This window comes from Nipponia nippon, unplaced genomic scaffold, assembly GCF_047370975.1.
Source record: "Nipponia nippon isolate SJK-2023a ecotype South Korea unplaced genomic scaffold, ASM4737097v1 scaffold_1, whole genome shotgun sequence".
NCBI classification, from domain to species: Eukaryota; Metazoa; Chordata; class Aves; order Pelecaniformes; family Threskiornithidae; genus Nipponia; species Nipponia nippon.
Window position 1 is genome coordinate 131,675,580 of NW_028262290.1, and position 16,126 is coordinate 131,691,705.

General features: G+C 38.7%; 1 protein-coding gene across 1 annotated transcript in view; it reads right to left on the minus strand.

Moving 5' to 3' along the window:
- Positions 1 to 487: 487 nt before the first annotated feature.
- STK31 (serine/threonine kinase 31) overlaps positions 488 to 16,126 on the minus strand; it is a 42,413-nt gene continuing 26,774 nt past the window's right edge. The window contains exons 15-24 of the mRNA XM_087750667.1: positions 15,660 to 15,791; positions 14,540 to 14,641; positions 13,471 to 13,551; positions 12,993 to 13,118; positions 12,156 to 12,281; positions 11,814 to 11,900; positions 10,811 to 10,960; positions 8,900 to 9,025; positions 6,431 to 6,499; positions 488 to 1,888 (exon numbers count right to left, since the gene is read on the minus strand). Of these exons, the coding sequence (XP_087606793.1) occupies positions 1,667 to 1,888; positions 6,431 to 6,499; positions 8,900 to 9,025; positions 10,811 to 10,960; positions 11,814 to 11,900; positions 12,156 to 12,281; positions 12,993 to 13,118; positions 13,471 to 13,551; positions 14,540 to 14,641; positions 15,660 to 15,791 (1,221 nt within the window). The 3' untranslated portion in view covers positions 488 to 1,666. The remainder of the gene's footprint in view (positions 1,889 to 6,430; positions 6,500 to 8,899; positions 9,026 to 10,810; positions 10,961 to 11,813; positions 11,901 to 12,155; positions 12,282 to 12,992; positions 13,119 to 13,470; positions 13,552 to 14,539; positions 14,642 to 15,659; positions 15,792 to 16,126) is intronic.

Sequence of the window (16,126 nt, forward strand, 5' to 3'; positions counted from 1 at the left end):
CAGCTGGTGAAGAGATTTTGAAGAGACTGCAATTTTTTTAATCAAGCATACACAGAGACTTCTGGCTTCAGAAAACTAAGAAGGTTAGCAATTTGGAGATTTAAGTACACTTTAGGTGGCACGGACTGTGGAGCAGGAAAACTGGGCAAAAATTTATTCTAATATACCTGACACAGCACAACACAAACCATCAGGTTAGTCTAACTTCTATCAGTGTTTATCACTGATTAAAATTAAAGTTAACCTTTTATTAACAGTGAAGACTGCAATCAGTATTTGGAAGGCATCCCACAAAATTGCTAAAGTGTTTATTTTCATTGACAAATCCCAAGGTATTATTCTTCTGTGATTTCTTTAATGAAAATATTTATCACACTAACCAAAAATTCTACATAAAAAAATATTTTTAACAAATGTTTTGCTATCCATTGGTTATATACACATTACAGAAATTAAAAAATCATTATCATTTAATGGAAGAAGGATGAAGCATCTTACATGCTATTCCATATAAAAAACTAATTGGATTAAGGATGGAAAACCAAGTCTAATATCAGAGGTGGATCTGCTGAGGTGGCATCCTCTATCCACTGTGGACTGTATTATTGTACCTGAGGGCTCCCCAATTCCCCTGGTGCTGTTCCTTGCCCATTACGTACTGCATTTTTACATTCTTTATCCGACAACATGCAGCTTCAATAATTCCTCTACAAAACACTAGTCTGCCAACAGCACTGTCCAAGAGCAACACCCAGAGGCTAAATATATTGCTACAGCAACTCTACACATTTTGACCTGTTTCTTTCTGAGAAGAAAGGAAAACTTTCAAAGATAAGCAACAATTTCCTCTTAAAAAAAAAAAAAAAAAAAAAAGCTGACAAAACTCTTTCAATGGTACCATTAACAGCAAAGTGTTGCAGGCAAACAAACCCGCTCATGAAAATCACACCTTTACAGCTATTGTGAACAAAGTTTAAGAACAGATGATATATACACACACTTACGTACAGCAAATAAGCAGCAGTTTTTGCAAATGCGTGTGTATAGATAGTATTTTGGTTTGCAGCAGCACTGCAAAGGAGCAAGTAGAAGGATGCCTGCTCTCTAGAAAGCCAATTGCATTTTTCAAATGCAGAAAGACAGAAAAGAGGCAGGCTGCTCTCCACTTCCTTTACCAGTTGTCAAAGCAGTACTTTTTTTTTTTCCTTAAATCTTGAAGGCAGTTGCTGTAGGAACAACTTGGCTATGCAATAACAACAAACCTCCAGCATAAAGGTAATACCCTAGAGCATCTTTAAGAGGAACATGTTATCTGGAATCACAGCCAGAAGAGGGATAGAAAACTGGACACAAAACCAAGCCACTAAAGCTTCATCTTAAAGATCTCTGGCATCTAACAAGACTATTGTCTGTAAATTTAAAGCTTACATAACAGACAAAGGCTGACAAACTAAGAACATAATCAGTAACACCATACTTATACCCCCAAACACTTATTTAGAATAAAATGTACTTAAAAGAAAATGCAGTGAAGATTGTATAATCACAAAACGTGACTGCACCAACCAAACCTTTTATATTTTGAGATTTCAGATCAGGACAATGATTTCAAAACCAAACAAAACCAGAAGTCTCCATCAAATGCCTGATGGAAAAGTTCCTCATCTTATTGAATAGAGCTTGCTCCATTCTCCTCAGTTAATCGCATTTTTTTTTTTTCATCTGTCTTCTCAGAATCATGTTCTTCACGTGGCTCGTGGTCTTCACTTAGTTGTGGTGAAACTGGAATCGCATCAACTACAAGGAAGCAATCATCCCTCAGCACCTGCTCAGCTGTCAGTCTGTTACAGCAGAACAAATTCAGGAGAAGAGATTTAACTTTATCATCCTACAAACAGAAGGAGAAGGATTTCATCAGTACGCAAAACAAACTCGATTACAAATAACAACCAAGTATCTGATGAACACATATTGTCAGTGCTTAGGGCCCAAAGCTCTCACAAAAGGTTGTACCATAGCATTTCCAATGGTCAGCAACACTTGACAGTCATAGTGCTCATTAACAACAAAATAAAAGCAAGAGTTCAGCATCAGGTCTGTCAACCTGGTGCCAGCAGATTTCACAGAAGAGCGTGAGTTATTGTATGTTAAAATACCAATTAACTGAACTACTATGAATTAGAGAAATACTGCAGTTGGTCTTCCTACTGAGAAGGAACAGAATAGGTGCCACTCACCTTCTACAACTTCATCTTTTAACTTTTGTCATATTGCTTTATGTCTCTACAAGAGCACAGGAAAAAAAAGAAAACCAAAGTAATGGGCTCTAAATCAACAGCAGCTATTTTGCTATTAAGCCATCACTTCCACTTAGGCTCCTTGGATTTATCAGAAGGGATTATGTGCCTAAATTCTCAGCACATTAACAGCGCTAGACTCCATACGCAAAAAACACAGCTGCTACATATATGCATAAACATCAGCCACTGAAGGAGGAAGAGCACACGCTGGATTTGGACAAGGGGACTGCAAGAAAGAAAATCTCAAATGCTGATCTAGAGATCTAGATTACCAAAACTCAATGGGAACAGAATCTTTCCGTAAGAAGGCTTGCTTGTCCACCGTCTCCAAGCCAGCAACACCTCTGACCGGGGTCAATAAAACAGCAAAGCACAAGATACCTGTACACCTCTCACCTATCCCCATTTCACCCAGACAGAAGAATCACTGTGATGCAAAGGAATGTACAGAAGCAGTCAAAAACTTGAAGACAGAAACAAGCAGACAACTTCCAACTCTTCCACTAATTATCAGAGTGACTCTGGAGAATTAGCCACTCCCCAAATAATCTGAAATCTGGATGGAAAGATGAGATCTGAAAACTGTTGATCTTATAGGCATAAAGGATTGTTAAATATTTATAAAACATTTAAAATGCTCGAAGAAAAATCTCTAGTTAAGAAGATGGAAACATGTGCAATGAAATACAGGAGCAAACCATGACTACACACTTCCCCTGCAAAATTCAAAGCGAAGAAAGTCTTAGCATTTAAAGAGCTTGAAAAGTTTGGTATTTGTGTATTTGCATTTCATAACACTATCAAATGTCTCTAAACAGCAAATACCCCTTCTCACCATCTTCTCACACTAAGGAAACTGAAAATTGATTCCACAAGGGATACTGCTGTAGGACAACATTTCATCGTGTTTAATCCATTTCATTGTGTTTGCTCTTATTTACTTTTTTTTTTTTTTAAATATGCAAAACTGGATGCTGAAACACACTGAACACTGAAGCCTGGCATGGCTAAATGAGTGGCTACAAGACCTTATCTCTAATCTTTGCTTTTCCTCAACAGCTAGCTAACATTAATATCCCTGTTTTAAAGCTTAACATTATTTTCCTGTGGCAATTTTACATTTGCTGAAAACAATAAGAATTTTACTAGTTCCAAGTGTGCAATTCCTCTGGGCACGAGACTGAGATGGAAGGGAAATTATCAGCCTGTCAAGAGCCTGCAGATGGGCATAGAGATTAATTCTGAATAAGCTGATTATAGATAAAGCACTTAAAAGCAAAATATATTTTCCCAAGAACTGGGACAAGGATTAACAGCCAGAGGTCAAAAAGATTCCCCAAGAAACAGCTGGAGGATATTTATTACTATTACATTTCTTAGTAAAACCCTCATGTATGTTCCTGTGCACTGCAGGAAGCACAGATTGCTTTCCAGCAGACTTTGGTGGTTGGTGCACGTGCATGCACATGCATCCAGGAAGAATCCTTATAAACTGCCAACGACGATATACTCATTAGGATTGTATCACCTTACAAGGTCAAAAATCAAATGCTGCTTCTTTTCATCAGGGAAAAAAGTTAAAGAAACTTGCTCTTATTGAAAGCTGTAAAATGAATTAATCCCTGCTAACAACAATAATTGCTAAATTCATTAATTGTCCTTGAGATATAGGCAGCTGTTTGCACTTCAGAAGATACCTGCTACAGAAGAACACAGAAGTACAATACCCTGAAACTGGCCAGTTAAACTTTGATTTGCATACTTCAGACCTTATTTGTAAAACATTATCACAGCAGAAATTTTATGGAAAACAGAAGTGAACCAACTCCTATTTTTAATGTCCCAAGAAATTTTTTTCTACTTCCTTGAACAATTAAGTTTCCCTTATGCATGACAGAAAGTTAGGTTTTTCAGTATCTAAGGATTATTATGCATAATCCTGAATGACGCGCTGGGTAGACAGTTCTGTACAAGTTTTGTGGAATACATTTAAAACCCCCTAGTTAGCCCTAATGATGAATCATGAAGTACTGAACTTCCTTCCTATAGGATTGTGCATTTCATGAGATTAAATTAATTTTTAAAAAGAAACCAAGCAACTATAGTGAGAGATAACGAACGCTATTGAGCAGGGAAGTGATCCTGTAAAATGCTGCATGTTTTATTCTTTTATTTTCCATGGCAGTGTCATACTGGAAATAATTTTTCAAAGGGATTTTAGATAGACAGTTCTGTGCTTTATCAGTAATGCTTTCATCACTGGAGAACATTGTTGAAATGAAGTTATTAAAAGACACACTGTAGAGAGAAGAGTCATCTAATAAAACAAGATTATTTACAGTACTGCGTTATGCAGTGATACACAAGCTACCCTGCCTGGACACTGGAATCACTACAGCTATGTTAGTCTGGTACTATATCATGACAGTTTCTTAACCTGAACACAGTAAACAGGATACGCTAAGCTCAGTATGAACACAACTCTAGTAAATCTAGATCAATTTTAACCCCATGCTTTCCCAGGTATCTCCGCAAAGCAGGCAAATCATTAATGCACAAGTATAATCAACAAGGAGGGATTTATTATTAGGGCTTCTTTTGCCCTTGACAAGACAACCCGAATTTATCTGACCAACAGCAACACCACTGCTTTGTTTTCTAATTTTCCATTTAAAGTATTTTTCTACTTTTCTGGAAAATATAGGGACTAACCTCTAACTCTTCCCTATATTCCTTAGAGAATTCTATCCATAACCTAAGACTTCACTTAAAAGCCAGAGTCACTTGCCTGCAGGTTTTTTAATGACAGTCTAAGGCTTGATTTAAGGAGTTTCATGGCCTTCTCAAATCTAGATAAAGCAGTAAGCTCTCACTTAAAGTAAAATCAACAGAATAAGCATGATACGAGAAATAGTCCATACAGATTAAAACACACAAGGGTAATCGGCTCAGGGGAGATGCAAGGGGCACAGGACAAGAACAAAGCAGTCAGTAACCAGACAGGTAGAAGTACAGCAAAAAGTATGAAGCAGAAACCAGTCTGGGAAGGCTAGCGATTTGAAAAAGGGCCATAAACCTCCCAGTGAATTTCTTTAAACTATATATGGTGGCATGTCTTTTGTTATTCCAACTTTTATAAGAAGGAAAAGGAATTGCCTGTAGCAAAGGTAGAAGAGGTTGAAAGCAGGCAACAGAAAAGGTCTTAACTCTTGGCCAGAAGGCTGAAAGCTTATGGGAAAAGAGAGTTACACTAGAAAATAAACCCAAGAAAAGACAGGTAGGTGCTCAGGTTAACTAAAGCACACAGAGAGAAGGCCAAAAAATTATCTGCTTATGATTAACATCCAAGAGAGAGATAAGTTAGCAAAAGATTGACTTCAAAGTTGGGAGACCTAAGTTGGGAAGCATGAAGGCACGCGGGTCTGCTTCTTATTCTCAAAGAGTCACTGAGACACTGGGCAAGGGTAAGTTTCAAGAAAGGGACTGAAAATAGAGTTCAAGGTGGCAACAGTTGCTGGCATACAGTAGACAGAGAACAACAGTTGAGAGCAGAAAGAATGAAAGCAGTAACACAAATTCCTATCATGGCAGGGTCCACATATCTTTGCATTTGTTTCAGAGGCATAGGAAAGTTTGTTTCACACACAAAAAAAAATACCCAAAGACTAAAGGGCACAATACACTTTTACAACTGCATTTAAGTGGTTAAAATGGAAGTTGGCTGTTTTATTAATGCTCAAACATTGTGCAATCATTATGTAGGAAGACAGATGAACAAAGTCAACTTCCCTGACTTCGGAAAAGACAGGTTCCTAATTCAAATACCTCCTTTGAGGCTGAATCTCAATGACTTACTCCCCAAGTCTGTAACTTGGTGTCATTCAATTAACCGTTATCTGTGAAGAAGTTGCTTCTCCTGAGGTCAGAGTTAAATATTAAGAAAACTCTGGGGTTTTCTACCTTCTCAAACATCATTTTATTTGTGCATGCTGTTTAGAATTATCCAAATAGTCACCATTTTCTCAACCCAGGAATTGCAATCAAATGCTTGACTTTAGAAAAAAAAAATTGTCGATTAACCACCTCTAAACAAGAGCAGCCTAATCTTGCTCATCTGACAATTAACATACCATGACAACCACATCCACCTCAGGTGTTCCATCTTCTTTTATGCCAAACTCCTGGTTCTGAACACAAAGCTGTAAATGAAAAGATACATAATGCATAACACTGGTGGGTTTTTTCCCCTTTAGTTTAACAAAACCAAACATCAGTCCAGGAGATTCCAGGTTTCAACTGAAAATGGATTGTTACAGGAAAACAGCAGGGAAAGGCTTTTTTCCTAATTTCACAGTAGGGTAAAATATGCAAGGGACTCAAGTTCCCCTTACACAGAAACAAAGGGAAAAAAATTAGTATCAGAAGAAACTTTTAGAGGTCAAAAGAAATAGACTTTTAAAAATATGACTCTGTCCTGGTTTCAGCGGGGATAGAGCTAATTTTCTTCTTAGTAGCTGGTACAGTGCTGTGTTTTGGGTTTAGGATGAGAATAATGTCGATACACTGATGTTTTAGTTCTTGCTAAGTAGTGCTAAGCTGTTGCTAAACAGTTGCTAAGTAGTGCTTATACTGGTCAAGGACTTTCAGCTTCCCATGCTCTGCCAGGTGCACAAGAAGCTGGGAGGGAGCACAGCCAGGACAGCTGACCCAGACTGGCCCCAGGGATATTCCATACCATATGATGTCATGCCCAGTATATAAACTGGGGGAAGGAGGAGGAAGGGGAGGATGTTCAGCTCAATGGTGTTTGTCTTCCCAAGTAACCGTTAGGCGTGATGGAGCCCTGCTTTCCTGGAGATTGCTGAACACCTGCCTGCCTATGGGAAGCAGTGAAGGAATTCCTTGGTTTGCTTTGCTTGTGTGCACGGCTTTTGCTTTCCCTATTTAACTGTTCTATTTTATTTTAATACAATTATTAAACTGTTCTTATCTCAACCCACGAGTTTTCTCCCTTTTACCTTTCTGATTCTCTCCCCCATCCCACCAAGGGGGAAGCGAGCAAGCAGCTGTGTGGTGCTTAGTTGCCGACTGGGGTTAAACCACGACAGACTCAAAGTCCATGCCCAAACTGTATGTTTAATTATATAATCCTTTTTAAGAAATGCTGAGGGGTAAGTGCACTCCAACAGACAAACGTAAACCTTGTACCCACAAAGAAAGTAAAATTTCCCCAGTCTTTACTATTGCCTAGAACCATGCCCGACTACAGCACTTTTCAAAACCCTGCCTGCAGGTTAAGCTGAAAATGCCTCTATTCTGAACAATTACATAGACAGCAAAAGGAAGCAGGTGTTTTGTCAGTGCTGGGCTCTTGTGACACATCAGCAGAGAACTCGGAAGACCACTGTCTCTATTTTAGAAGTGGCACTGCCGTTTAATGAGAGAGAACACGATTTCAGACGCCCAACATGAAACTGGCAACTGTTGAACATAATACTAATACTTGAGCTAAAATTTTCCATCAAAAACAACACTAAGTCCGAGCTGGAGATGAGTGGATTAATCTGAAATTCAGCTGGCAAACTTGGATGAGGTTTCAGAAGAATACCGATCTTGCTGCATCCCAGATATTCTCTTCAAGAAGAGCCAGCCATTAGTAAAACTGCCTTTGTTTTGGGTTTTTTTGGGGTTGGTTTTTTTTTTACTCACTTCTACTTGTAAAAACCTTTTTTCTAGAACTGATGAACATCTGAATAGTGGTACTGAAAGCGTTCTAACTAAATGTCTCTGTTAGGAAGTGGTTTTAAAATGCCACGGCACAGAAGCGATTACCGAAGCCCTTACTGCGCAGCTGATGGAACTGCCAGTGTTGCCCAGGAAGACCCCCACGTACCTGGAGCTCCAACTGGTACTCAGTGAACCAGTTCTAATATACCAAGTGCTCACGCAAAATCACTGCCTGGGAACATCAGAACTTGCTGGGTAGCCTGTGGCTTTTCGAGTCTGGGAGATTTGAAGTTTTCCCATTGGGAACACATGGCACTGACACCCTGAGTTGGGGAGGCAGCAATACAGCGCCAGAAGACAAACAGGAGATGGACGAGATGCTGTACAACATACCACCTAACACGGGAAAGTAGATTGCTGTCTCCTCCCTGGCACAACATGCACTAAGAAACAAAACACCTATTTAAGCACTGTTGCCAGCAACAAATCATGACAGTCCCATCCTTGCCTTCATCTTCTCTCTCTTTTGATTTGGGTAATTCCTCAGGGCAAGACCACAAAGAGATGACAAAAAGGCTCACAAGGAATAAATGGGAAGTGCAGTAAGAACTGACAATTCACAGCATGAGAAACAAAAGCACAATTTTTGTTCATATTACTATACAAATTACATTGTATATTTTACAGGGGGGAAAAAAAAAAGTTACTGTCTTCTGCCCATAATCGTAACTCCCATTCATTCCACACTTACCACTCAGCTGAAAAGATGAATACAGTTCAAAGCAGAAGTTGAAGAGAAGATTTATTGCTCTTTATAAGCCTGCTACAGTTCCATAATATTACTAGAAATTCTGCCACAAGCCATAACATACCCAGAACAGGAGGCAGCCATAAGCATACATGTCAGAGGCTGGAGAAGCTGGCTGTCCCATTTTCAGCTCAGGAGAAACTAAGCTCAGGGTACTGACAACCATAGTGTTTGCAGCAGCACGTTGTTCCTATGGGGAAAAAAACTGTACCCATCATTTCAAGCAAGACCAACAGCACATTGAAGCAGATGTATCTCCCTCTCCCTTTTAATATGGCAGACAACTTTACCACAGAGTTCTATGCTGACCCAGACTGAAATGTAAAATCCTCCTTTACTGATCAAAAAAAAGTGGTGCATAAAGGAAAAAAGAGATAACGTCACACATCTATCACCTGTAACTGTAATAGAAGAACAGGGATGGCAGATTTTACTCCATACTACAACTATTAAAGCTCATAAGGGGGTAAAGAATACAAATTGCAAAACTTCTCAAATTAGGGGAAAAAAAAAATCACAAATATTAAAAGACATTTGGCACCATTTTGGAGAACTTTAGTTCTAAAGTTCAGTTCTGCCAGCTTTCCTATTTTTTCTTCTCTGCCTTTCTGGTCTTTACCTGAAACTAGCTGCTTCCTCCCGCCTGGTTTCCAGCATATTTTAGGACTGTCTACTGTCAAAATAAAAGCTAGACCCTGAGTTTCTATTCCCCTCCATGACAGCAGCCAGCACCAGCTAGAGCCAGACTGGAAAAGACTAGTCTCCAGACTGCCAAGAGTACTCAGTAACACACCAGTTACCAGTTCCACTCACGCATTTGTGCTCATGCAGAAAGCACAAGCATGGAGCAGTACTGACACCCCTACAGAGAAGGCACAAACTGGATCCAGGCTGTGAACCACGGGTGGAACTTTCCTGCTCTATCACACACGAGCTGCTCATTTCAGCACAGCCCACACCTGCAGGGAGGAGTAAAGAGGGGGACAGTCTTCCTCAGCTCTTGCCATTTTCACAATGACACCATCTGTACTGAGTATGACCTTTCAGAAAATTCAGCTGTCAAAAAATTTTAAAGCGTCGCTCTTTAGCATGTTGAAAATTGAAATTTATTTCAAGGGAAGCACACCTTGCTATCCAAACATTTGACAACCTTCATGAGATTAACAGACAATGCATTTCCGAAGCAGAAATAAGTGTTCTCAATGAAACTTACTTTTATGTTTATTGTATTAATATCACATATTATTGTATTACTATTAAAAAATTAAACAAGCATGAAGCAGACCTGTAGCACAAAAATGTTTGAGCTCAAACAACTTGAGTTTAGAAAGTCAAAAGGTGACTACAGAAGAGATTACATATCAAAGTCTCCAATAATGGTAATACAATGAATAGTAAGAAAATAGCTTGTGTTCCTAAAGAACGTTAGATTTTCCCCAAGAACAACTATGAAATTCTTTACTACAGAAACTGAGGACTAAATCAGAAGTACATATAAATACAGGTCTATGTAGGCAACATGTAAATCCTGTTAATTTACCAAATACCATGACAGATTAAAACACATACTAGAACCCCATTACCTATCAAACAGAAAGGCAAAGATTTCATATGAGCTTGACTAGTCCTTCTTCAAACACGAGTTCTTACTCTCGCCTCTGATGATGCTGATTACCATTAAATATACAAGACAGACAGCCAACAAACAACTGCTGCAACTTCTCTATCTTTTTTGTTCCACTATTTTGCCTAACCAGAGCCCACACTCAGTAATTCTTTTTTTCCCCTCCAAGATTAGATTGCGTTTACAAAAACTTCAACAAGACTCAAACTGCCCAGCCCTATTCAGAATATGAAACAGGAGTCTCACTGTTAAGCACAACATTTATCGATAAATCTTTTAACTTGCAAACACAGTTGTCTGTTTTGATACACAATTCTGATGAAAAGTCAATAAAGGATTTTTTTTTTTTACCTCTGATTTTGTGAAATCAAAGTCTCCAACGATTCCTTGTTTTCGATTCACAGCAAAAACATTATTTCCATGCAGAGATCCATGTACTATATTAGCTCCATGCAACGTTTGTAGACCTTGGGCCACTCCTTTCATCACTTTTAATGCCTCCTAAGTATTTCATTTGGGTGTTTATTACAAAGATAGATATGGAAAAAAACAAAGCACAGTATCAAGTAAGTTTCTATCCAGAACTAAGACTTTTTGTTTAAGCTTTGTACACATTCAAAGTTCATGCCAATTCTGTTTTATGAAGTCTGGATTAATTCCCAGTAAGATTATTATGACTTGCACAGCCAGGCAGAAAAAAAAAAAAAAACACGCAGTCACCAAGTAACAAATCACTAACAGGAAAAAATATGGGAGGAGAAAAAACAAAACAAAACAAAACAAAACCAAAAAACAGGCAACTTGGATCTTTACAAGTAGGTCCCAGTCAGCAAACAGAAGCTTCAAGTCATCAAACAGAACTAGAGAAAAGACTGTATTGGCTTCTAGCTACTGCTTCTTTGATGACTATCCAAACTGCCTATACACTGTGTGGGGAGGAGGGAAAGGAAAAGGAGGGGGACAAAGTAAGGGATTGGGGGGGGGGGGGGGGAAGAAATGCACACACAGGAGTCCCCTAAAACTTCAATACAGGAATGCCTGCCCCTGAACATCTAACATTTGCAACTCCAGTACTTTCAAAATGTACTAGCAATAGAGCTAAGGCATTAATTTCGATAAAAGAAAAAAATTGTATCCAAGCAAAATCTCTTTTAAAACGTTTTAAACTGCTGCCTGACCAGATGCTAAGAATGCCAGTCAAGCTATCCTGTGCAATTCTGTACAGTCACTGTCAGCCACCAAAGGAAGTACACTGGTGAAACACCATCAGCACCATAAGATACACTGAAACAATTAGAGGTCAGTTCAAAAACATACAAAATAAAATGCTGATAGTCTAAGTAGTTATACTTACTTTTAAAGTTAAAGGTGTGTCAGCCTGTAAAGCTCCCAGACTTGCTCCTGGGTAGTATGGGACCACTAAATATACCAAAGGATCAGACTTCAACAACAACAACAAAAAAAAAAAAAAGGAAAATAGATTGTTTCAAAGAACAGGAATATTGGGAAGTTTAACATGCACTAGATGTGTGGTAAATCAATTCATTATGTTTAGTAAATAGACAGTTTATCTAAACTCAGAAAAGAAATATTTTTCTGACTCAATGCTCCAACTTAAAATACGTTAAAGCTTTAAGGTCCAACCACAAGTCTTTCAGCTTAAACCAGAAGTCAAGATCATTAATTTGAATCTTGCCTTGCAGAAAAGAAGGAACAACAGTTGTAATAATCCAGATTTCTCCTTCTGCTGATCCCAAACTCTGTGATACTTGGCAACTCTTTCTATCACTTTGGCTTCTGAGCTTACGTCGACAGAGTATCCCTTAAAAACAAAACAGACAGCCAAGCTATTACTCCTAATGCCTGTAACATTATTGCATTAAACTTTTTTTTTAATTAAAGAAATGTGTATTGTTAGATGCCATCAAGTAACTTCTTCTTCTACTTAACACAGAACTCGATTCCAACTGTCCAGACTCTTCCCATATTTTCTTATTAACTCTTAGAAAGTCTCTACCAACAAAACAGGGAGCACGTCTCTAATTTGAGATTTAAGTAAGCCAAGTCAAAAGCAAGAAGAATATTTACAACTACACCTCTCATAATACTACATCCCCTGGTTTCCCAATTGCTAGCAGATGGGTAGAGAAGCAGAGCAAGGGAAAAGCAGCACTTCCTAAAATTCCTCAGTGAAATCATCAGGAAGACAAACCAGCATCTGCAAAAAAAGGCAGGAGTAATGAACAGGAAAAAAGGTCCACCAGATATCAGAAAGAACAGACAGCAGAGGGGAAGCACTGCTCACTACAGCAGTCCTCAAAAGAAGTGAAAAAAATCAGTAAGCAACATGGAAGCAATCCAGAAGGAAAACAATGTTTCCATGTTTTACAGGCCCCAACAAAAAAATCCGCCATCAGAAAAGGGCTGTTAAACACAGGGATATGAAAGGAGCAGCAGAGTTCATTCAGAATCAGCACGTTAACAAGCCAAGGCTTCACCTACAGCACTAACTGAAAGCCGGTGCCAACATTACCTTTAAAAGAACCTTTTGGCCCTGAATTTCTGAACACACTAAAGGTCGCTTCGTGCTCAGCTCCTTCATGGGCTCAGCATCCAAAAGGTCTCGCTCCAGGCTGCATGTCAGAAGTCCACCAGAGTTCTGAATCACAGGCACACACAGATATCCAGGGTAAGTGCACAGCATTTAACAGCTGGTAAGATTCAGAGGCTTTGACTACCTCTCCTCTTCCTCAATCAACTTAGCAAAGCACAAAAACAGCTGGGACATGTTAAAAAGTTAGAGCATCTGTTACCAAGAGCTGGCCATGATGAGGCAGCTAATGAAATGCATTTCTTGAACATCCCCCAGAAGAGGGCAAGAAGGAGGAATACCACAACAAACAATGTTCAGGGTGTATGTCCCCCAAACAGACAGCAACTGAAGAGGTGCAGAACCCCGACAGTGCCCAAAACAGTAACTGACAGTGCATTCAGACACAATCTCTACTTACCATATAGTTTAGAATTCCTGCTTCTGGATAAAGAAGTGGTAATTCAGGGAACCATTTCTGTACCAAATATGCAAGCTTGTCCTAAATGAAGGAAATGAAGGCCCACAGCTTCAGGTCACTAGTTTCTGACATATATAGACTGACATTTGCAGTGTATACCCAGGCCATTCAAATGTACATTGACCATGACTGTACCTCCTTCAACAACATTCAAAGTAACACTGCTATTTGCTTTAAAAAAAAAAAAAAAAAAAGAAAAAAGGAAAAAAAAATAAAAGCAAACACACACAACATGAATACAGCAGTTCAATATGGACATATTTTTGAAAACTCTGAGGGTGGGTAGTGTTAAGGTCCCAAACAGCTCATGTACTATCACAGAAAACATTTCATCTTTTCTACAAGAGGCTTTAGTAGGCCTAAACAAAGGAAAACAACTTCACTACGGGTAAGTGCAGGAAGATAGAAATCAAGTAGTAACACAGACCAGGCCAGCATCTCATGCATCTCCAGACCCCGCACACCTGTAATGCTGCAAGGTAACTATTACACACAAATGCTACGTCTGCAGAGGTAGGTATATCACCACCACAAATCCTGGTGCCCTTCTATTCACTCACAAGGCAATGGTTTCTGATTCTTCTCTCCATATAGAGGACTTAGAGAAAGGGTGATCTTCTTCACTTCAGGATGAAAGCCTGTTGTAACCTAGTCATAAGAAAACAGTTCCCCTTCTTGCAAGAAATACAGTCTGTCTTCAGCAACTGAGCTTACACTTTCACCTGCAGCTCTTCTGGGTTGAAAACTACACCTCACATTTTTTTCTCACTTCACCCCCTTATAGAGGGCAAAAGGGGGGAAGGTATGAAGAAACTATGTTCAAATAGAGATAAAATTGATCAGCCTCCATGCCTTCTCCCATAGGTTTCACCAAAAAAGGGCCATCTTAACATTCAACACTGTAAAAATTACATTTTTTATTTTACCCAGAGCACACATGAAAGCAACTGAAATGCAGAAGTGCCTCATACAGGTTTGGTTTAGTTGCCGAGAGTAGTTTAATACTTACGTATTCTTCTTGTTCCTTGGATATTTCCTGAAGAACCCTATTTCGCAGATCAGCAATTTCCTCTTTTATTCCTGTCATTTCAAACTCACTGTAATCATCAGACTGCATAAGGAATAGCAAAGTTGGTGTATAATTCTCATTCTGCTATTATACCAAACAACAGTAACCTACTATATCAGGATTAAAAAACAGCTTCCATATCACCATTCTGGAGTTGACCGTATTCTCAAATCTGTATTTTACTCTGTCTCCTTCCTGGAAACCCAAAAGAATCTCTTAAAACCTAATCACTGAGAAAGGTGTTCCCGTCATTTATGTGACAGATCAAATGTTCTAGCCCTTTGCCTACTTGTTTCCTAAGTCAAAGAGCATTTTTTTTTTTAATTAGCTGATCACATATAATCGTAACAGCAACATCATTCACCTACCAGTAATGCCAGGTTACATAATTAATTCACTTTTTTCTCCCATAAGCAGGCATTTTCCTCATGTCACCTCATTATTCAAGAATCCTTTTCCCAATGGGTTTCATTAGTGTGTCTCATTTTAAATCCCTCTTGGAAGTGTACTGCCCCTTTACAATGCTTACAGAGACACACATGCAGATTCTTTTTTTCCTTAAGCATCACCAGAATAACTAATGTGCGATCAAACAAACAGCACTGAAGCTGGGGTAATATTTACATTCTTTGGACTTCTCTGAGAGGTAGTGGGGAACCCTGAAAACTAGAACAGACATTGACTTCTGTCACCAAAGGGGAGGTACATGCATTATTAACAAAGTAAAAACTTAAAGTAATCACACAACCGGCATAGTAAAAAGAGCTGGACAAAACTGCTCATGCTGTGAACAGCAACTGTCACCAGAGGGACTTAGTTAAAAGCACAGCGCCGTGGCTGGAGACTGAAACAGGAAAGTGGCTATGTACTGACTTTTTTTAAGCCATTCAGGCTTGGTCTCAGGGGCCTGTAAAACTTCCACAGTTACAGGCAAAATTCAGGTCAGAAAACACAAACTGTTCTACGTAGTTACCACTTACTTGGAATAGACAAAATTGATGTTTCTAAACCAATTTAAAAAACAACAGACAAAACCACCAACACTGTAACATTTTCATACTTCCTCAAAGTTGTTCTTTGCAACCAGCTTCCACCTTAACTGGGCCTTTAAGCTTTTCACAGTTTTCTTAATTGATAATAAGTTGTTAATATCAGGTCTTCTATTCAGCCATTCCTCAGCCTGTTTTTTGAACTACGAGGAAAAGAAAAAAAAAAAAAAAAAGGAAAAAAAAAATCAGAAAGTGTTCAAGCATTCTATTTTAATATGCTTTAGTCCGATGCATTAGAGAAACTGCCTGAAGCCTATTTGAATTCAGCTTTTCAAGGTCTTTCCCCACAGAAGAGGGTTTTTATTGTGTTTCATTTTAATTACATTAACAACCTTCTGGAAAACCAACATTCTATTTGAAGCTCAATCCCCTTAAGTTACATACTACTGATTTGTAATGAAACCAGAAATTCCAGCTTCCACAGCTTTATTTTTTAAAAAACTATCTTTGTATTTAACAGAAATGAAGCATTGGCTGA